We start from the raw sequence: 23,534 nt of genomic DNA, 5'->3' as shown, positions 1-23,534 counted from the left end.
GCTTTTGATCTCGCAGTTATTTTGTCAGTCAGGATAGGAAAAGTGCTACTGATATATCACTAACAGAAATGGGCTCATTACTTTATTATTAATATGTATATGAATTCTTTAATCTCAGAATGCTCTGAACCCTCACCCATATAATGACCAGATGCAAGAAACACATCTTAAATAAATGCCATAATACTGCTATGTACTATGAAGCAAGTGTATCATTCCCATTTGTAGTATGTGGTAAAACTATTAGGAGAAAGTTAAGAAATCAGAATGAATTTTTAAATCCCTTGATTTAGTGATTCTGGTTCTTTGCTCAATAAAGCTCATTGAAATCATAAAAAATGTTAATTTACTGACTTCTTCTGTGTTTTATTTAGGCAATCCACTGTATGACAGCCTCGGTTCTCTGGGTGTGGGCACCTTATTAGGTGTGGTCTCAGCATTCCTCATCTACACCAACACAGAAGCACTGTTAGGCCGATCCATCCAGCCAGACCAAGTACAGCGGCTTACTGAACTCCTGGAGAATGACCCGTCAGTAAGGTCAGCTTATTCCAGTGATGCTGTTCAGGTTTACATAATCATTAAGAAATAGGTATGCTTGGTTTGTAAATACTTCCAGAAGAGGTTTTGAATCCCTAGCCTTCAGAACCTTTTAATCTATTACTTTTCAGAATTGCAATCTGGCAAGAAAACAAGTGAAAGCATTTAGGAAACTACTTAAATTTCCTTTTAAATATTGTGTATCTTTAATTTTTAGAATAAGGAACAATTAGATTATATAATGGGAGAAGTTTGCAAACTAGTTGCTTCTTTAATGGGGAACCATTTATGTGGAATTTTCATATTTATGTTTGCCTTATATTTGTATTACAATTACAAATCGAATATATTAAATTTAAGATTTTTATTCATGGGGAAGTGATTACCAAATTAAAATTAATTTATCATCTCTGGTTTTCTTATTTTAAGTTTTTCCTTATAATCTTTATGTTTTAAATTATATAAGAATGAAGAACTGAAGACTTAGGAGAGACTCAGAAGAGATATAGAATTCTAATAATATTTTTCAGTGAGATTCAGCAGCAGTGTGGTTTCAGAGTGAAGTGGAAAGAACAGTTCTTTAAAATCCCTATTTCCCACTAGCCACGTATATGAATATATTTTAAACTTTAAAATAAGAATTATTTTTCTGTGTTATAATTAAAATCTTTAAGTTAAATCTTTTAAGGATGGCCTGTATGTCTGAATCAGTAAAACAGATGATTAAGGGATTAAGCCCTGTATGTTTAACCTTGAAAACACCTAGCTAAATCAAGATTACAAGTTCAGCATTTTTAAAATAAGTATTAGGCTTAGTAACTTAATGTAAAGTTATCCATATTAATATCTTCCTTGTGATATCTTTGTCTTATTTTGGTATCATGGTAATACCTTATAAAATAAGTTGGGAAATGTTCCTTCTCTTGTATTTTTTGGAAAAGTTTGAAAAGAATTGGACGTAGTTCTCCTTTAAATGTTTGGTAGCATTCATCAGTGATGCCATCTGGGCATGGGCTTTTCTGTATGATTAGTTTTTTATTACTAATTTTATCTCTGCTTATTGATCTGGTCAGGTTGTCTTTTTCTTCTTGAGTCAGTTTGGTACTTTGTGTCTGCCTAACAACTTGTCTGTTACTTCTAAATTATCTAATTGGTTGGCATGTAACAGTTCATAGTATTTGTAGTCTTTTTTACTTCTTTAGGTTTCGTTGTAATGTCTCTTCTTTCAACTTTGATGCTAGTAATTTGAGTATTTTCTTGTTTTTCTTGGTCAGTCTAACTAAACATTTGTTAATTTTGTTGGTCTTTTCAGAGACCCGTTTTTTGGTTGAATTTATTTTCTGTTGTTTTTCTAGTCTTTGTTTTGTGAATTTCTGCTCTAATCCATATTATTTTATCTTTTCTGCTTGCTTCAGGTTTAGTTTGCTTTTTTTCCAGTGTCTTAAGATGGCGGGTTAAGTGTTTAGTTGATATTTTCCTTCTTTTTTTTTAAATGCTTTATTGATTATGCTGTTACAGTTTTCCCAGTTTCTTTTCCCTTGTTCCCCTCCATCCAGTGACCCCCCCCCTCCAGTTGTCCCCCCCCCCCCCCGCACTTAGTCTGTGCTCATTGGTTGTGCCTACACTTCTTCTCAACATCTTCCTGTCTACTCCACTCCCTCCTACTATGCTTCTTAATTCCTGTACCATCTCTCTCCCTTTCCCCCTTCCCCCTCCCCATTGACCCCCGCCCCCCAATATGTTCACCATACCTATAATTCTTTTTCCACTCTCGTTGCCTACTTAGTTGCCTTTGTTTTGGTTCCCTGGCTTCTCTTGTTGGTTGTTGTGATACAGTTTTCATTTAATGTTCATAGTTTTGATCCTCTTTCTCCTAAACCAGTCCCTTTAACATTTCATATAACAGTGGTTTGGATCTGATGAACTCCTTCAGTTTTACTTTGACCTGGAAGCACTTTCTCTGCCCTTCTATTCTGAAAGACAGCTTCGCTGGATAGAGTAATCGTGGTTCTAGGTTTTTGCTTTTCATTACTTTGAATATTTCTTGCCAGTCCCTTCTTGCCTGCAGAGTTTCTTTTGAGAAATCAGCTGATAGTCTTATTGGGACCCCTTTGTACATAGTTCTCTTCTCTCTTGCTGCTTTTAAGATTCTCTCTATCCTCAATTTTTGACATTTTGATTGTAATGTGTCTTGGTGTGGTTCTCCCTGGGTCTGGTTTTTTTTGGAACTCTCTGTGCTTCCTGGACCTGTAATTCTGTTTCTTTTCCTAAGTTCAGGAAGTTCTGCTTCATTATTTTTCACATAATTTTTCAATTTCTAGTTCTTCTTCACCTTCTAGAAACCCTATGATTCAGATGTTGGCCCGCTTATGGCTGTCCCATAGGTTTCTGAGCCTCTCCTCATTTTCCTCACTTCTCGTTTCCTCTCTCTGCACTGGTTGACTGTTTGTTCCTTTCCTGTGTTCCAATTTGTGGATTTGATTCTTGGTTTTCCTTCCCTTACCACTTGTTTCTTATGTATTTTTGTTAATTTCAGCAGGACTAGCCTTCATTCCTTCCCCATCTTAAGATCTACTTTTAGATCTGTAAGCTTTCTTACAATCAGAGCTCTGAACTGGGCCTCAGAAAAATTTCCTATCTGCTGCTCCGATAGATCATATATTTGCTGTCTGTTCAGCTACGTGATTGGGATCTCTATCATGATCCCTGCCATCCTGACAGTTTTGTGTTTACCTTTGCTTCCTGGGCAGGGCTGTCACACCTCCTACGCTATAGGGGGTGGAGCCCCGTGCACTAGTCACTACCCGGCAACCCCTCTCACCACGCTGTGGAGTTTTCTGCAGGGGTGGGGGGTCCAAGATGGATTCCTGTCGTTCACTCTCCACTGAGAGACCGGGAGCCTCCTCCTCTGTCCCCACACCCTCTGGCCGTCACAGTCCGAGGCAATGGGGGTCTGCCTTCCCCGGTGTTGGAATCACGAGCTGAGGGGTTTGGTCTGCAGCCAGTGGTGCTCCCCAGGTGCTTCTTGCCTCCCCTTAAATACGGGTGTCTGTGCTTATCGCTGTCCTACTGCCTTCGCTGTAGCTGCCACCGCCAGCACAGCTTGATCTCTCCGCCCCAGCTTCACCCCTCCTGCCCATCCGGACGAGCACCACTTGTTTATAACTTCATATGTTGGACTTCCATGTAGCTTTGTTTTCTGGAACTTCTGGTTTTTTCTGGTTTTGTGGTAGTTGTATTTCTTTTTCGTTGTGGAGGAAGACAGAGCGTGTCAGTCTAGGCCTCCATCTTGGTCAGAAGTCCCTGATGGTGTCTTGATATTTTTCTTCTTAATACGGACTTTCACAGTTAGAAATTTCCTCTAAGCTATACTTTTCTGCATCCTATAAGTTTTGGTATATTGTGTCATTCTTATTCATGTCAAATAACTGTAATCTCACTTTTTATTTCTTCTTTAAGAGTGTGTTAATTCCCATGTATTTATGAGTTTCCCATATGTCTTTTTGTTATTGATTTCTTACTTTATTCCATTGTGGTCAGAGAACATACTTTGTATTACTTCTGTCCTTTAAAATGTACTGGTTTGTTTTATGACTTAGTATATGATCTATCTTGGATAATGTTCCTTGTGCACCTGAGAAGAATGTATAGTCTGCTGATTTTACATAGATGTCTGTTAGGTTTAGTTAGTTTACAGTATTTAAGTCTTCTGTTTTCCTCTTGATAGTCTTGCCTAGTTTTCTGTCTGTTATTGAAAGTAGTATATTGGAAGTCTCCAGCTATTATTTTTGAATTACCTATTTCTCCTTTTATTTCTCTCAGTTTTTGCTTCGTGTATTTTGGTACCATGTTGTTAGGTACATGTATTTTTATAATTCTGCATATATTGTTTATAATTAACGTCTCAAAAATGAGCTGTAAGTGGAAAGACTGACTCTGGAAAATTGGCATTTTCTGTAAGAGTGAAGAAGATCTATAGATTAAGTTGTTGGAAAAAATAAATGTTGTAATCCAGGAAGTTTATACAATTTTCTAGATAGTATATTAATTATCTTTGCTGTGTGACAAATTACCCCAAAACTCAGTGACTTAAAACAACGTTTAGTACCCCAGTTTCTGTGGGTCGGGAATCAGCCATGGTGTACATGGGCCCTTTACTTCCACATTTCTCAGACTGTCATCAAGGTGTTAGCTGGGACTAGAGCCATATTCTGGGGATGATCTGCTTCTAAGCTTGCTCTATTATTGACATGATTTAAAACATTTAAAAAAAATATATTTGTTTATTTTGAGAAAGAGGGAAAGGGGAGAGAAGGAGAGAAACATCGATTGGTTGCCTCTTTCATGCCCCCCACCAGGGATCTGCCCCGCAACCTAGGCATGTGCCCTGACTGGGAATCAAACTGGCAACCTTGTAGTTTGTGGGACTGTGCCCAACCCACTGAGCCACACCAGTCAGGGCAGTTTTTGTTTTTTGTCTTTTGTCTTTTTTTTTTTGCCACATGTTTCTCTCTGACAGGGACAACTTGTTTAATCAGAATATACAAGCTGAGGAGGCAATAGGGCTTGAGGATAAACAAGATAAAAGTCATAGATTAGTCATCTTGGAAACAACATCTCATTGGTTGGCCATGTTCTGTTAGGATCAAGTTTCGAGGCCTAGCTCACATTCAGGGAAAGAGGATTGTGCAAGGGCTTAAAAACAGGAGGCAGGGATCATACGGAGCTGTGACAGAAGTTGTCTATCACAGTTTTCTATTTGCATTTAGTTATATGTAAGAATATTTTCATTAGCTGCTATTTAGATATTAGCCAAATAATCAAATTTATTAATATTTTGTGAGGACTAAGGTAGATATGCTTTTTTATTTAATGAATAAGTTATATAGCCTCCTGCCAATCTGGACAAGTTTTATTTCAACTTGCATACAGTATAAATATTAAATTATTCTTATTTTCACCCTAGATAGTTAATAAATATGCTTCTTTATTTATATGGATAAGGAATTTCAGACTCAGTATTTAGTAGCTTGCTCAAGATCACTCAGAAATTAGAGTCAAATGTTTTAAGAGTACTCGAGTCTCATTTAGGCTTATTTTCCCAGTAGCTCCCTGTGTCCCTAGGATTCACAGTGTTTTTTTATTCTCTTACATATCCCAAAAAGAAAAGATATATAGTGATTATCATAGAAAGAAAATAATTTCATAATGGTCTTTTAGGGAAGATTGATTCCAGAGGATTAGGGCAGGAAGGATGAAAAGTATTTATGCTTGAGCTTCCCTTTCTGGGTGGCAAAATGGTATAGTGGAAAGACCACTGGGTTTGACTATCTGCAGGTCTAGAGGTGAGTCCTCGTTCTGCTGTTGACCCGTTGAATTACCTTGGGCAAGTCACTGATGCCCTTGTGGGACTATTTTATCATCTGTAAAGATGCTGTCTTACCTACAATTCTTTGTAAAAGCCATTCAATAAATGCCTGCCATGTAATTGGTAATATATTAGGCATTTTATGTATGTGTTGGCTCATTATTTCCCACATCAATCTCATTATGTAGTTATTACTAAGTTATTCTAATAGACTTCTTTACAAAGTTTTTTGAAAATTTTAAAGAAGCTATTTATAAAAAAAGGAAAAAGGGATTATGAAATAAAATGACCCTGGATTGTAGAAAAGTAACTTAGACTTGATTTTTAAAAAATGTTTATTGATTTTAGAGAGCAAGGGAAAAAACCATTAATGTGAGAGAAACATCAATTGGTTGCTTTCTATATGCACCCCAACCAGGGATTGATCCCACAACCTAGGTATGTGCCCTGACCGGGAATTGAGTTCACAACATTCTGGTGTATGGGATGATGCTCCAACCAACTGAGCCACACTGGCAAGGGCTAGAGTTAGTTTTTCTAAATCTATCAACTTTATAATTCATATGTATACAGATTACCATAAAATAATATGTATTAAGTTTATAGCTTTGGCATTATGTAAGAATAGCTAAATGGACATTTTTTTGGCAAATGGTAGGTAGCACTTAATGGTGAACACTCTGAAAGTCATCCTAGTCCATGTTCATCACTGGTGGAAAAAATAAATCTAGACTTTGTGCCATTAAAATGTATGTATATGTATATAAATTTGTAACCATTGTTATTGATTGCAGGGCAATTCATGATGTTAAAGCCACAGATTTGGGACTAGGTAAAGTAAGATTTAAGGCAGAAGTAGATTTTGATGGACGAGTTGTTACAAGATCATATTTGGAAAAACAAGATTTTGACCAAATGCTACAGGTAAGTTTATGTATTTGTTGTTTTCTTATAAAGCCAATGGTTAGAAAATTTACTTTTTAAGTAAATAAAATAAAACTTTTCTTTTACAACTCATAAAGTCACTTCAGCTTTCAACTTCTTAGGGTTTCAAAATTTGACAGAGACCCTTTTATTTACTGTATAGTGGGTTAGAGGAGATAGAAGTGCAAACTTATTATTAACGTGCTTGCCAAACATTTTATATATGTTGTCTGATTTACTTTCAACAACCCTGTGAGGTAAGAAAATAATATTTTCATGTTTATATATTGGTGAGTAGAGACAGACAGATTAAGTAACTTGCCTAAAATTGCAGAACCATAATGTGGAGTCACAGTGAATTTAGATCTCTGTCTCCAGAACCCATGCCTTTTTATTAAGAATAGTTTTTAAAAGAATTTACAGAGGATAATATAATGAACAGTGCAGAGGTTGCCACTTGCCTTTGTCAAATCTTAACATGTTACCACACTGCATTTGCTTAAGATCTTTAAAAAAAAGAAAGAAAGAAATAGCTGCAAAAACAGTTGTAGTGCTTATTCTCACATTGTAGGTCCCATCCTCCCTCCTGTATCCCTAGAACTAACAATTATCCAGGATTTAGTACTTAATCATTTCTTTTTAGGTTTTTATACTTCTCAGTATTATTTTCCTTAGCATAATATATAACATTTTGAATATTTAAAAATTGATATAAATGGTATCATTCTATATGATTGCCTCTATAATTTCCCTAATGGCATGTTTCTGAGATTCTTCCATGTTAAAAAATTAATTAATTAATTAATTATATATATCTTAATTTACTTTAATTGCTAAATAATATTTTATTTTATGAATATCTGCAGTTTATGCAGTCTCTAGTTAGTGGACATTTATCATGTTTCCAATGTTAAGCTATTAGAAACAATGCCACAGTGACATTTTCATACATGTTTCCTTGTTCACATGTGCAAGAATTTCTTCCGGGTAATATATAGCTGGATTTAAAATAGGTTGGTCTTTGGGTGAACATATCTTCAGTTTCTCTAGATACTGGCAAATTTTTCTCCAAAGTGGGTCCATTTAATGCCCACCATTAGTGTATCAAATTTCTAGTGCTTCACATTCTTACTAGATTATATTGACAGAGTTTTGAAATGCTTGTCATTATAAGTAGGCATGAAATGTTATCTTGTTTGAATTTATATTTCTCTGGTAGTAGTGAGTTAATATACATTGAAATTCATTGACCATTGGGATTTCCTCTACTTGTTTCTTTTAATTTCTAATATTCTAACAAATTTGTAAATATTTTATTTTTTAATATGCTTGATGATACTAATCCTTCCTCAGTTGTGTATATGCAAATGTCTTTTTCTAGTTGGTGATTTATTATTTTAGTTTGTTGTACAGAAGATTTAATATGGTTTTTAATATTATTGTCAAATTTGTAATGTTTTTCTCTATATGTTTTATAATTGTGCCTGAGTAATCCTTCCTTATCCCATTATTGTAAGTGTACATTTTTTTTTCTAAAAATTTTATGGTGTAATTTTTACCCTTAAGTTATTAATTCACTTAGAATTGTTTGTTTTGTTTAATAGTCTCAGGTAGGGGGTTTAATATTGTTCTCTTATAGAAAAATAATTGCCCTGACACTATTATTGAATAGTCTATTTTTTTACCACTAATTTCTATGCTACCTTAATGTAGCATTTTACTCACTTTTCTTTTAAATTGAAGTTTTTCAGAAATAGCTAGTGTATTACCTATAGCTTGAAAGTTTTTCTATTTTTCATTAAACTTAATCGTGTTATGATTTTTAAAGGAAATCATCAAATGTACTACTGTGATTTCTTAAAAAATTTTATTTGTTTTTCTACTATCACTTTCTTTATAGGAAATTCAAGAAGTGAAAACTCCTGAAGAACTAGAGACGTTTATGCTTAAACATGGAGAAAATATTATTGATACTTTAGGAGCTGAAGTAGATAGACTTGAGAAAGAACTAAAAGTAAGACATATTCATTATAATATAATATCTATTTTTAAGTACTTTATGTCAAACATTATGCTAATTACATCACTTTCATATTCTCTCAGTACCCCATGATGTATTGGTTGCTCTGGGTGAGAAAATGATGGGTTAGGAAAGTTAGATAATGGGGGAATTGAGATTTGAACTACATAGCTCAGTTCCAACTTCTGTACTTTTATCACTGTGCTATGCTGTTTGCTTACTATCTAAAACAGTCAGATGTTTTTGTTTGTTTTTAAATAAGAATTAGAAAGTTTCTAGAGAAAGGTAAAAGGGAAATTTTAAACTTTTGAAAAGTGAGGACAAAAAATAGCATGTGACCGTAAACATACACATACATATTGCTTTTTAGTCCATCTGATGTTATTTTATATTTTCTTTTTGTTTTGTTTAGTTGATCATTACAACCTATTGGTTATTTTACTGAACTATCACTTGATCAGGCTTTTTAAAAAGCTATCAGTGCCCTCAAATGATCATTTATTGACAGTGGGGTTCTATGTTTTTGCAGTTAATAGAACTTGTAAGTGATCTTTAACATACATAGTTTGTTGAAGGCAATGCATTTGCTTTAGTTGATCTTGACTATTCTTTAGTTCTGTAAAAAATTGAAGGGAAACAAAAACAAAAAATTGAGGTGAAACATCTTTATCTTTTCTTTTAGAAAATAGATAGCTGATCAGATTAATAGAAGTACTTCAAATAAGATCATTTTGTTAATGTTATTATTATTATAGCTCATAAGCTATGTCAGGCATTAATTTCAAAGTTTGTACATAAGCAGTTCTCAAATATTTTGGTGTTAGGACACTTGACATTCTTAAAAATTGCTAAGGATCCGAAGAGCTTTTATTTGATTTGGAGTAATTGATATTTATCAAATCATAAATTAAAGCTGAGAAATTAAAAATATTTATTTAAAAACATAATAAATCTATTACATGTTAATATAACATTTTAACAAAAAAACTTTTCCAAAATGGAAAAATAGTAAGAACATTGGTATTATTTTATATTTTTGCAAAAATATAAGACAGCTAGATTCCCATATCTTTTTCTGCAATCTGTTGCCATATATTATTTTGGTTGAAGAATATTCAGAAAGGGAAGAGCCTTTGTAAGTATTCTTAATGCCTGCCTTTTCAGATGATTGTGATAGTCTCTTTTGATATGACACTAAAGCTCAGTTGCAATGTGGAATCTGAAACCATATCAATGAACTTCTATATGTTTCTGAAGTTAGGGGGCACAGTCCACAAGACCACCCTTGTTTCTAACACAGTCACGAAGTTCGGGGGGTGCCTAAGAGCACTCTCAGATTAGATAATTAATTAGGAATTTCATAACTCACTAAATGCTATTAAGCTCACAGTTACGGTTTATTACAATAAAAAGAGAGAGATTAAAACTAGCCAAGGGAAGAGGTACGTAGGTCCAAGTTCCAGCACGGATCTTCAGTTTTCTTCTCCTCATAGAGTCATGGACAGTATTTCTTTCTGGCAACAATGCTTGACAGTTTGAAGGGAATATTACCGACCAGGAAAGCTCAACAAAGCCTTGGTGTCAAGAGATTTTATTGGGGCTTCATGGTTACCTGTCTAAGCAGCTGACCTTACATCTTCAGCTCCTTCTGGAGGTAGAGCAGATCCTCTGTGGCTGAAGATAAACAATGATATAATTATTAGGCAGGACAGTCCAAGGGCTTAGCGATCACCTCCCAGAAGCCAAGGGCAAAGGCCAGACCTCTCTTTGGGTATGATTAATGCTCTACTATATACTACTATATTACGATCTGTTGGCCTGTCTTTGTCTCTGAATGGATGTCTCACCCATGCATGATTCTGTAGTATTATGAATTGGTCATTAGGCAAATAATTGGTTGACTGAATCTATGCACACCTTCCAAATGTTAAATTTTAAAGTAGAAGCTGTCAGGCTGACAGTGGATATGGGTTTTCCAACATTGGAAGCTTGCATTTTTTCATTAGCAACAAGTACTTTTAGTTCTTTTTGAAGTAACAGACTCATTTTATTTTTTTAGCAGCTGCCTGCCAGATACCCAAATTTGAATAACCATAATTTGTTAGTTATTCTTTTAAGTAAAAATGGTGTTTAGATTTAAAAAAAAACATCTGATTCAGCTCATAACTCAAGCATCACAGAACTGCTTTTCTTTGTGACATCAGACTTTAGTATGAGCCACAAGGGCTTTATACTGTACATCCCATTTTGTCACATAATATTTTTAAAAGTGTACTCAGGAATTCAGGTTTAATAAAATCAGTACTTTTTAATACTTCATGGAGGACATTTTAAAGTGAAATTACCTTTTTTTTTTTTAACTGTGAGTGTCAGGCACTAAAGAAACTAATTGACTACCAATGTAGTTTGGTGCCATTTGCCTTGAATTTTGCAAAAGTGTCAGCAGTTTTATCTACCATTGCTGTTACATCATCAGAGGAAATCCCAGCATAGTGAAAAAAAAGGCAGATAACATCTTAGTGTTATTATGAACATGGTTTTAATCTTGGAGTTCCCCTGAAAAGGTCTCAGAACTCCAGTGATCCTTGGAGCACACTCTGAGAATCACTGTCCTAAAGAAAATGTGAGATGATTATTTTTGTGCAGGATGACATGAGAATAAATAAACTTTGCTTTTACATTCTATCTGTTTCTATTTGCCTATTAAGGAAAATAATGGACTTTTAAACTCAATGTTAAAGACATTTTTTTGGTTGTATTTTTTTAGCAATATCCATGTTTTCATTGTGTGAAAAGAAAAATTATTGTTTTTTATGTTTTTATATTTCTTTGTTTAATAACTTCTAGATTATAACTGAAAATAAGATAATAAAATCATGTATTTTATTATATAAATATAAATGCAAATTTGCAGTGCTTAAAATTTTTTTTTTTTTTTTTTTTTGCATTTCAACACATACTAGTAATGAATGTATCCCTCGGACACAGGCAACCTTTGCTGTAATTCTTTTGACTGCAACCTCCGCAGGGTTAAACATTGTTTTGTCTTTGATAGATGTAGATTTAGTTATTTATACACTCTCTTCTGTCCTCCATTCTTACAATATCATTCCATTCCATTTTATTGCACCTCTAATTCCCACAAAATTGAGTTAGGTTCCTTTCTTTATGTACCCATGGGGAAAAAGCCAAAAGCTGTACTTTGCTCTGTAATAGCAGACTGTCGTAATTGCATGCTTGCTTACCTGTATTTCCTCGCTAGATGTAAATTCATCAAAGACAAGTGTTATTTGTTTCCTGTTAATTGTTGTATACTTCAGTGCCTGGCACAGGGTCAGCATCTAATACAGATATTTTTGTTGTTACTGAATTGGTGTTTCTACGCCAGCACTGAAGATTTTTCACAGCCCGGCTTCTGCCTGCCTTTCCAGGTTCTCTGACTTTACTCGTGCTGTTTCTTCTATCTAGACCCTCTTTATCATCTTTCTGGAAAATACCACATTCAAACCTTACTTAGATATTATATCCTCACTGAAGTCTTTCTGGATCTCGTGAGCATAAGTAATATATCTCACACTTTTGTTCCTAGAGTTATTTAGTATGTTGCAATAGGAGCTTGAGGTCTGGATCAGGGCTGGAATCTACCCTGGTTCCATCATTTACTAGCTGTATGACTCTGGACAGATTAGATTATTTCTTCACACTTAAGTTTTCCCATGAGTAAAATGGAAATAATTGGGTTATTATGAAAGATTTTTAAAGTACATGCACGTGAGGCCCTTAACACAGTACTTGACACAAGAGTAAGTGCTCATTAAATGTTAACTGTTATTACATATTATTAACTATAGTGCGTAAGCTCATATGGTTATTGCTACAGTTATCTCCCTGGCTAAATGGAGTTCCTCAGGGTCAGGAACAGAGTCTTTCTTAATAATCATTGCTCCACTTTCTGGCAAATGCCTGGCCTAAGATTATATAGATTGGTACTAAAATAAATGAATATCAATGTATTTTTTTGGTTATTGTTGCAGTGATTTTCCTTTCACCACAAATGAACATATTTTCAGTGCTTTGCAATGCTTGGCACATAATAGATTCTTAATCCATCGCTGTATTAAGAAACATATGAGCAAACTGAGGTTGGTGAGACTCCTCACTATATCATTTATGGTGTTTGATTTATTCATCTATTGATTTTACCTTTTCCTCACAGTTTGACCAGGTGGTTTCAGTGGCCATAGTGATCAAAAGGAAACAGAAGATTGTGTTTTGCCCTGAATAATGTCGTGATTTTGCCTTCCAGAAACGAAATCCTGAAGTTCGACATGTTGATTTGGAGATATTATAGATTTGATGGAATGAATCACTTCGGAAGAAGCCTTGGAAACAAGTTTGTTGAGCCTACTCTCCCACACTGAAGGAGTCAGCGCCATTCAGAAGCCTTTTTTTTTTTTTTTTAAGATGAAGGAAATAGTTTATGTAAAGGTCAACTCAACAATACACAGAACTAAAACTACTTCTTACTTCGAAGAGACACATTACACATTGAATCAGTTTGGACATGTTTTTATGGTTCAGTAGAAAACATTTTCATTAACTTAAATTGATTATAATTTCTCATTTTGGCCCATCAGGTATATTGTACCTTGTAATCATGCTTCCTTTCTTCACATTGGTAAAAATAAGCAGCATTCAGAGAATTATGATTTTTAAATTTTGTTTCCACTGAAGATTTCACTCCATCAAAACCTGCAAATCTTGAACATGCTGGCTGAATCTTGGTTTGTGGTTTTTAAATAGTCACTCCGTTTCAGTCTGTCTTTCTTTATAGAATGTGGAAATTATTTCTACATATGTTGTAATTTTGCCCTGAGCACTAAGAGGAACAATCTCCTGACCTGGTTATCCATAAATGTTCATTCCAGAATTGGCTTGGTTGCGGAATCAAATGAAAGCATTTCAATATACTCTTTGAGGTCATAGTGGTTGCCATTTTGTACCATTTCTTCTCTTTCACTTGCTTTTTTGTCTTATTTGGTTTAATTTTTCCAATGGTAAAAAGTGTAAAATAACCCTAGGTTTTCTGTGGGCCAGTGTAATGACTGGTTTTTTTGTTTTTGTTTTTTTAACAGGCTTCAGTGCCATTGTGTGTATTTAATAGGACATAATGCATTTATAAGTATTTTGACATTCTGTAAAATGGACTAGAAATATTTATAATTTTGTAGAGAGGACAGCATTTTATTTTTAATTTATTTAAAAAGAGGCACTACTTCTGTAAATCTGAACTGTGGGATATTTCTTGCTTTAAGAGAAAAAGAAAAAAGTAAATCTCTTATGCAGAAACTTGTGGTCGTGATTTTGTGTAACATCATAGTAGTATGTCTGTAACGTGAGTTTTTTGCAATTACAAACGGGCATTTAGCATAATATAGGGCTATAATATTATGTAAGTAGATTTCTAATGATCATAATGTATCAAGGTAAAAAAAAAAACACAATTCAGTAATTGAAAATTTAGTGCAAAACTACCACTCCGTCTCCATTCATCAAAACAATCATATGCACTTTAAATTGTTTAGGTAGCACTGAGCACTGTCCACGCAAGAGTGGTGGCTGAGTGACCTCTTTGCTGGATAAGTGAGTGCTTGATATAAGGACCTAACTGTGTATGAGGTGAGTGTCTAAAGCTTGCTTAAAGTTTATGAATTACAGCAAATTGTAATGCTGGAAACAAAAAATATTTGATTCAAGGGTTTTTTGATCCAGAAATGTCATTTACTGGAAAACTGTGAAAATTTACATGGTGGTACATTTTTTTACCATTACAGATCATTTTGCATTCTGTACATTTTAAGTGAAATAACATTCCAGTTTTATTTTTTAAGATACAAAATTATTTTATATGTATGCACATACACACACACAATTGGATTCTTTGCTCTTATGGTTTCAAATTCTTCACCTCTACTTTTTTCTGAAAAAGTTTTACCCATTATAATTTCACTCTGCACTTCTTGCTCTCCCTCCGTGCCCTTGCCCACCTGCTGTTTGTTATTCCACGCCACTGCCGTAGAGGGAGTCACCAAATTATATCCAAGCAGAATTGCTCTGAAAATGTTCACAGGACGAGACAAGAGTAATTTAACTCATTTTAAAAAATCTCAAGGTTGATGTGCAGAAGTTATTCCAAATTTTTTTTTTTTTTAGGACTCCCTAAACGAGGCCAATTCCTGATGTTTCTGAGTTTTCCAGTCTAAGAATAGGTATGATTGTGGTCATACCTATGACGACAGTCATACCTATTCTTAAATAATAATTGAAAGCTTATGTTTCTGTTTTATTTTCAGTGCTATTCTGCACCGATATTTCACAGTTTCTTTAAGCAAAATTTGATGTGAAGGAGTACAGCGTATCAAGCAATTTGAATGTTTATGGAATCAGGACGTGTATGACATCTCTGGACCTTTTTTCCTTTTAAACTAGTCAAATTTGAATTTGAAAGCCAGGGAATTTAGACCTCTTTAAAAATAAGATAATATCTTGTTTGGGTTTCTTGTTTTTTTTTTTTTCCCAAATTAGTAGTTCTTTAAGTCTTATCCAGATCTTTATCATTTGGATATGTAAACATATAAGTCTCAGTATTTTCAAGGAAAATAGCTACTGTAGTACAATAATTGCAAAAATAATGTTGGGCAGAGAAGAGGGGCCATCAAGGGCCCATGACTCCTCTTTGTACTAAGCTGAAATCCAGGAACTAGCAGAGGTGAAATATGCTTGTTCCCAGCTTTGGCTGAGAAGCGTTCTCTAATCAGGTCCCACACTAGGGTAAGGCGGCACGTTGTTTAGACCGCGGCAGAGGGAGGGAGGGTGAGGATGGAGACCTGTTTTTAAGTGGACCATGTTGGTGACCAGTAGTGTCCAATTCCAAAAAGCAGGATTCCTGAACATACAGAGGAAACTGCTAGCATCAGATTGGAAACTTTTCCCCCAGAAAGGTTCATCTTCCTACATCATCTCACACCCCCCCCAAACAACCCAGGAAAACAAAATGGCACAAGACTTGAATTTGGGGTATGTGATTTTAGTGCCACTTTAATTATCCTATCATTTGAATAATGCTTTTTGCTAAAATTGTACCGTCTAAAGGAAATGGCTTAAGTCTTAAATCTGATAACTTTTTGAGGTAGAGTGTTTGGGAACTACAGGAAATTGCACAGGCATTTGGAATTTATACTATCTTCCTCAGATTGTATTTGTCAAGCTTCGGCATTTTTAAAAAATGTGATGACCCCCAATTTGCCGAACTGTCAGAAATCAGTGAAGCAAAGAACTGAAGGTAAAATGTTGATTCAAAGGTTGTCTCGTAAATCCTTGTCTCTGAAATGGAACTTTGGAAGGTATTTATACAGAAATATGGTCTTGCAGCCTTTATATTTGCATTTATGTTTACTAGCATTTCTAGACTTGGTTTTATGGAAAAAGAAAGATTTTGTTTCTGTTACATTGTATTTCACTTGTTGCTGGCAGATTAAGATGGTACTGGTCCCTCAGGATGCTTTTTTCCTTAATAAATATCTTATGTAAATAAGAGCAGTTCACTCTTAGTTTGGGATTATTTTCCCTTGATAAATAAGTGTTTTTTAAACATAAATCCTTCTGTACCTCATGTCTTAAGAACTAAACTGAGTAACTGGATACATTTTACCTTAAAAATAATGCCTGTGTTTTTGAACAGAATTTATTACTCATTGAGTATGCTTCTTTGTTAAGTTTCCGGTTTTACAAAACGAGTATACAACTCTTAATCACGTAATAATCATTTTTCAGTATAAAGGATGTCATGTGTTTGCTGAAGTGCAAATCTAAAAAGTTATATCCTTTAGTGGTAGATACCATTACATTTTTTAAAAAAATTTGTTTATTTATTTTTAGAGAGAGGGGAAAAGAGAAAGAGGGAGAGAAACATCACTGTGTGGTTGCCTCTCTCTTGCACCCCCAACTGGGGACCTGACGTGCAACCTAGTTATGTGCCCTGAGTGAGAATTGAACCAGTGACACTTCCATTACATTTTGATAAATGAGAGCAAACTACAGAATTGTGCCTTGTCAAGGTTTAAAAATATTTAAAAGTAAAAACATACCTGTGTATATTATAATAGCTATCAACAGGATAATGTGAGCTAGTTACCAGGTACCATTTTATATATATTAACCCACTTAATGCTTACATGAGCCAGTGAAGTATGGGTTATTATTCACAATCTTGCAGATGAGGAAACTGAGATACACTATATACACAACATATCTGAGGACGCTCAGCTTGGTAAGAAGCTGCGTCAGGATTTGAAATCAGTCTAGTTGTACAAGTCACTCTACTGAGCTGAAGAGTCCCAAGAAAAGTAACACTACATAGAAGGTGGAAGCAAAATATTCATTTTGTTATAAAAGAAGCAAATGAGTTAATTTTCAGTAGCCACAACAACTAGCCAAATCTAACTTGGACTGCTTGACTGCTTGAGACGGGGAGGGCAGGCTGGGATTGGAATGGGACGTCGATATTTTATGGAAGCCAAGGAATTGTCTCTTACTTTGGAGATTTATTTTCAAGCATTACTTACAGGCCACCTTTTAGACATATCCAGAAGATAATATTTGGTTCAATGCCAGTCATTGACTTGAACCATGTAGGAAAGAAATTCAGAACAAGGTGTGGAAATTTGCATTAATCAAAATTTTAAAAAATATTTAAAAATTGTATTTGATCCCTAGTTACCCATTTATTTTTCCCAGAGGCAACTAATGTTACAAGCTTGTGATAAGCTATATTATAGATATTTGTTGTGTGTGTGTATATATATATATATATACACACACACATATATACATACATACAAGTTTATAATATATATTTCCTCTGTTCTACACAGATGGTAAAATACATATACATTAGTGGATCTTAGAATTTGAAAAGTATACAGCCAGTTTTCAGAGTTTTGTGTTGACTGAAAATTTTTATAGAAGAGGATACGACAATGTGGTACTATGCTTTAGTATGGTAGCCACTTGTGACACGGGGCTATATACATTTGAATTAATTGAAGATTGTTAAAAATTCAGTTCCCCAGTTGCTCTAGCCACATTTTCATGTGCTTAATAGCTACATGTGGCCGGCTAGTGGCCACCATGTTGGACAGCGCAGCTGTGGAACATTCCCGTGTCACAGGAAGTTCTTTTGGACAGCACTAATATGGTAGATTAAAGTAATCCTTACCCTTTACTATCTGAGAGCACCTTTATAGTTACAGTAAAACTGCCTAGTTTTTGCTTTTGGAGTCAAGGGTTAAGAAATTATAGCTTAGTTCTAACTAGTGTTACTTAGAACAAGTACAGTTTTCATCTTCAAAATAGTTTGAACTTGTCTGGCTGGGTGGCTCAGTTGGTTAGAGCATCGTCCTGTATCAAAAGGTCTCAAGTTCCATCTCTGGTGGGGGCGTGTATAGGAGACAATCGATAGATGTTTCTCTCTCTCAAATCAATACACATATCCTCAGGTGAGGATTAAAAAAAAAAAAAGTTTGCACTTGACTGCAATTCTCATTCAAGTGCACACTCAACATTCTGAATGTTAAGTGACAAGTCAACCCTAAAATGTGTTCTTGAGCCATTAGAAGTTCTTCTCCTAGTTATTTATGTGATTATGAGGGTTCATGGTAATTTACATGGTGTTTCAGCAGAGCAAAGTCAGTATGACACCATTCATCATCTAATGATGAGTCTGAGGACTGGTGGCCCAAATGGTGGGAAAGGGAGGAGTTTCAGGTTGACCACATTTTATATAAGAAATAACTTCCTGGAATTTGTGTAAATTAAATATTTTAAGATAATATATTTTTAAAAGCACTAGAGGAAATCACAACCTAAAAAAATCCTTTTGTAATATGAATGCTATTATCTCTGTTAAGTCCTGTTTAAAGGAGATTGACTAGATTGCTCCTGGAACTACAGCTGATCAGGATGAGGTTAGAAGGACATAAATGGATTGAGTGATGGATGGTCTAATAGCAATAGTATTTGAATTTCTAAGTAATTACTTGGATTGGTTTAAATTCCTTATGATACTCTGTATGGATTTACAGCCTTTGTCAACATTTATTGAGTGCTTACTGTATACTATTGTCCAGAAAGTATCCAGCCACATTATAATGAAAAATGGAGACATTTATTGAAGAAGATACAAGATACATTGTACATAGGACAGTGATGCCTCAGTTCCCTTCAAAGTAGGCACCTTGGGACCTCACACAGTCCTCCCAATCGCCATCAGCTGTCCTGTTGTATTTTCCTGAATTTCATTGATTGTCTGAAATCTCTTCCTTTTTGAAGGTGATATTAGTTTTGGGGAAAGCCAGGAGTCACAGGGCACCAAATGTGGGCTGTAGGGGGACTGGGTCACATAAGTGATTTGATGTTTTGCCAAAACCTCTGCATGTGACGTGATACATGAGTGGGTGCTTGTCATGATGAAGCCGCCAATCACCAGTTGCCCATAGCTGTGGCCATTTGTCCTGTTATATCTCTCTCAACTGTCAAAGAACATTGGGGTAGTGGTCCTCATAATGGTTTGGCCTGGAGAATGTACTCGTGAGGGACAACACTTTCCCGATCAAAAAACAATTAACGTGGTCTTGATCTTGTTGCGACCCTGCCGCACCTTCCGGTGTAGAGAACCAGGAAACTTCCACTGAGATGACTGGGCCTTCATTTCCATAGACCCATGATTCATCTTGAGGAAATCTGGTTCATTGGTAGTGGTTTGAATCAAGTTATTAGCAACTGCAGCACGATGTTCCTCCTGCTCTGGTAGCAGAAGCCGCAGAACGAATTTTACCACGACCTGTTGCAAGCCAAGATCCTGCATCAAAATCTCAGACAGTTTTGGGAATCTCCAGATCAACTTCTGGTTCTCACACTGTCAGTCACTGATCTTTGTTGATTGCAGCCCATGCACGTTCAACAATCTCAGGTGCTCTGCTTGTTGCAGGCCTCCCAGAGCGTGGATCACTTTTAATAGATTCTCAGCTATCTTTGAACCATTTGTGCTGCACTCATTGCATCATCTCCAAAAGGCTTCTGAATCTGAATAGTTTCTGCAGAGAAATGTTCAAGCTTCACGCCAGACTTGATGCAGATTCCTTGCTCTACTGACTCAGTCATTTTGAATGCAATGGCCACACAGCACAGGTGCTCACTCAACAGTGTCTACCGCCCCCACTGACTAGTACAGTGCAGTCATCATTGCTTATGCATGTGCATTCCAGTCCTCTCTCCTCAGCTGCCAGGTTACATCGTTGTCATGCAAACCGTTCTCACTATATTAACAATAGCTGGACTTTTTCCCAGACAATTATATATTTTTTACATTTATAAGAAACATAAAAATTATATATTTATTAAATATATATAATACATATAAAAAATACATATCGATCCACACAGAAATCCTGAAAAACAGAAAAACTTCAATTACTTTTTTATTTCTATTTCCCTTGACAGCAAAACTCAAAAGAAGTTGTCTGTCCTTGCAGGTCTCCTGCCATTTTTATGGAAGCTGACTCCAATCAAGCTTTTGTCAGTATCTGCCTGCTCACCCTGTCCTTGACTCCCATGCTACCAAATACAGTGGTCAGTCTTAAATTCTCATCTTTCTTGACCTGTTAACAGCATTTGACACTGAATTCTCTGCTTCCAGAGCTCCAGCCTGAGTTCTCCACCTACCTTACTGGCCACTTTTTTCCAGTGTCTGCGAATTCCTCCTCATTTGTCTTACCTGCAAGTGTTGGAGGATTCTAGGCCTAGGCCTAGTCTCTTCTCTGTCTACACTCATTCACTGACCAATTCAATTCCAGTACTTAAAAAAAAAAAGCATTATTTAAACCTGAACCTTGAACCCTAGACTCAAATCCAGTTGCATACTTGGCATCTCCACTTGGCTGGTGTGGGAGATTATGTGGTTGTTCCCAATAATTCACTACCCTTGTGTAAGAATCATATGCCTGTTGAATAATCATTCCATTGCCATATGATTTGCAGTACCTCCCATTGACCTTAGGCTTGGCCATGCAACGGGCTTTGGCCAATATAATGTGAGCATAAGTGCCATACGCCATGTCTGAGCAGATATTTTAAGAGCAATTGTGCTAATCCGTCATAGCTGTCTTCCCTCTTCCATGAGAATAGTATGTTCCAGATAGGGGCTGTTTTTCAACCCAGGTTCTTGAATGAAAGACATGGGACAGAAAGGCAACCAATCCACAACCCATGTACTGTGAGCACCATTGAGATTTGATAGATCACTAATATCTCAAACTCAACATAATTCAAAAGTAAAACCCCCAGTTTTTTCACTTGACCTTCGAAAAATCTTTTGCAGTCTTTTCTTTCTCAGTGAATCGTACGTATATTCATCACTTCAGTTTCCTAAGACCTCGGATTCATGCCTAACTATTGCATTTCTTATGCAATGGACATTCAACACCTGGCCAAGATCCACTGATACATATTTAGAATCCATTTATCATCATTTCAATTATTATCTTAATGTCAGCTATTATCATATCTTGCCAGAATTTTTAAAAGATCCTCTTAACTGGTTTCCCCCATAATCCTAGCCCACACATTCTATTTCAACAGCAGCTTGTCATGTTTTAAAAATATGTCAGATTATGACATTTCTTTTCTCAAAGTCCTCCTATGGCTTTCATAGAATAACAAAGTCCTGGCTTGAGTTTCCCCACTCTCTATGACCCCATTTTCTACTATTTTCTCCCTCATTGTTCCAGCCAGACTGGACTTTCTGCTTTTCACATACCCTGAACATGTTTCAACTCAGGGCCTTTACACTGCCTGAAATACTCATCCCTCCTCCCCCAACATAACTGCATAGCATTACTGTTTAAGTATCTGCTCAAATGCCACCTTATCAATGAGGCCTTTCCTCATTGCCCCTTATAAAATGGTAAACCCTCTTCATTTCTCCCTCCTCTCCCTAATTTTTCCCTGCTTTGTTTTTGACCATAGCATTTATTAGCTGGCATACTATAATTTTACTCTTGTTTATTTTCTACCTATCTCTGCTAGAGTATAACATCCATTAGAGCTGGAACTCTGGAAATTAGAATGGGATCTGACATGTAGTCATTCAGTAATTATCTGTTGAATAAGTGGATGGTTCATGCATGATACTAGTCTTTAGGGGTATAGAGAATAAAGACTTAGACCAAGTTTGTGAAGTAGACATGCTGATGTGCCACCTCTCTGAAGGGTACTTTTTTAGTAGGTATCAAGGATCTGGAAAATGTTTCTACCTTTTGACTTAGTCATTCCACTTCTGGGAATACAATCTAAGGAAATAGAGTTACGTCAGTGTGAAAAGACTAGGAAAATGGTTAAATATGGACTACTTAAAAGGTAGAATATAATGTGGTCTTTGGAAGCATTTTGTGTAGAATACTTAATAATGTGGCAAAATGTCTACAATAGAAAATTAATAAGAATAGACACCTAGCACTACAAGTTGTTACTGCTAGGTTTTGGTTTGGGGTGGGAGATGTCCTTAGTTTTTAGTGTGCACTCTAGACATTTTTATGAGCAACCATTAGTTCTGTTAATTTTAGAAAATGCTTAAGACTGGAGAAAAATAAGAACAGGATGCACGATTATTTCAGAATAATTCCAATTTTGTGTACATAGAAAAATGACTGAAAGGACGTATAATAAATATTAACAATGCACAAAAATGAGTAATTTTTTCTCTTATTTACATATTTTCTACAATGAGCTTGTCTTTTGTAATAAAAAGATAATTAAAAAGGAACAATTCTTTCATCTCCTTGAGATCATTGAAAACATTACAGTGTCATAAAACTAAGGTGTGAAAATCCTTGAATTAAAATTTTATTTTTAATAACTCCTTTTAAAAGGAGGTTAAGAACCAACAATTTCAAAGGGAAAAGACTGAAGATAAGCTGGTTTCTTATTTTTCAACGCGGGTTATCATCATTAGACTTCAAAAGTTTCCCATGGGAATTCCCACCCCTAGTAATAGGGAACTCATGGTGGTGGTATGCTTAACTGTTTATACAATCTGAAATACTCTCAGATCTCACTGTGGGTCATTGTAAAAACAATATGTCAGAGAAGCCTGAAAAAGAAATTTCCAGCCCATAGCCTTTAATTACTACATTCACTCAACAAATATTTTTTTGAGTGCCCTGTGTCACCAGACTCTGTACTACCCCATAAATACCTTGGCAGTGTGGGAAGGAAAGCCTCCTCCAGGAAGTACCCTTTAAGGCAAGATGCAGAGAGAGCTGGGGGTGGAGAGCATACTAGGCCAGAGGGACAGAATGGGTGCATAAATATGGCTATTGATTTTCAACTGATACCTAAGTCTAATCAGGCTAACACAATCTTATTCTGCCAGGAATTTCATTGTGCATTTTCATTCCTGAGAACACTTGCCCTGAGTGTTAATACAGATTGTCTGCAGCCTTCAATATTGAGTGAATTCCATTTTGCTACATTTCCGCTGGACCTGGAGAATCATAATGGATCAGAGTCTCATGCCTATTTTGAAATGGAATGTATAGTGTCTCTTGTGGTATATTTAACCTGTTT

At 35.5% G+C, this 23,534-nt stretch overlaps 1 protein-coding gene across 2 annotated transcripts in view; it reads left to right on the top strand.

Moving 5' to 3' along the window:
- The window catches only part of SLC30A9 (solute carrier family 30 member 9), a 56,200-nt gene extending 42,885 nt beyond the window's left edge, over positions 1-13,315 (top strand). For both annotated transcript variants that reach the window (XM_090266936.1, XM_090266935.1), the window contains 4 exons: positions 375-540; positions 6,703-6,832; positions 8,733-8,846; positions 13,159-13,315. In XM_090266936.1, coding sequence (XP_090123062.1) covers positions 375-540; positions 6,703-6,832; positions 8,733-8,846; positions 13,159-13,203 — 455 coding nt within the window. In that variant the 3' untranslated portion in view covers positions 13,204-13,315. The remainder of the gene's footprint in view (positions 1-374; positions 541-6,702; positions 6,833-8,732; positions 8,847-13,158) is intronic.
- The last annotated feature ends 10,219 nt before the right edge of the window (positions 13,316-23,534 follow it).

The sequence above is a fragment of the Furipterus horrens genome, unplaced genomic scaffold (genome assembly GCF_987537825.1).
Source record: "Furipterus horrens unplaced genomic scaffold, mFurHor1.1.pri manual_scaffold_2, whole genome shotgun sequence".
Lineage (NCBI taxonomy): Eukaryota > Metazoa > Chordata > Mammalia > Chiroptera > Furipteridae > Furipterus > Furipterus horrens.
The sequence above is the reverse complement of the archived record's forward strand: the minus strand, read 5'-3'. Positions and strand labels throughout refer to the sequence as shown.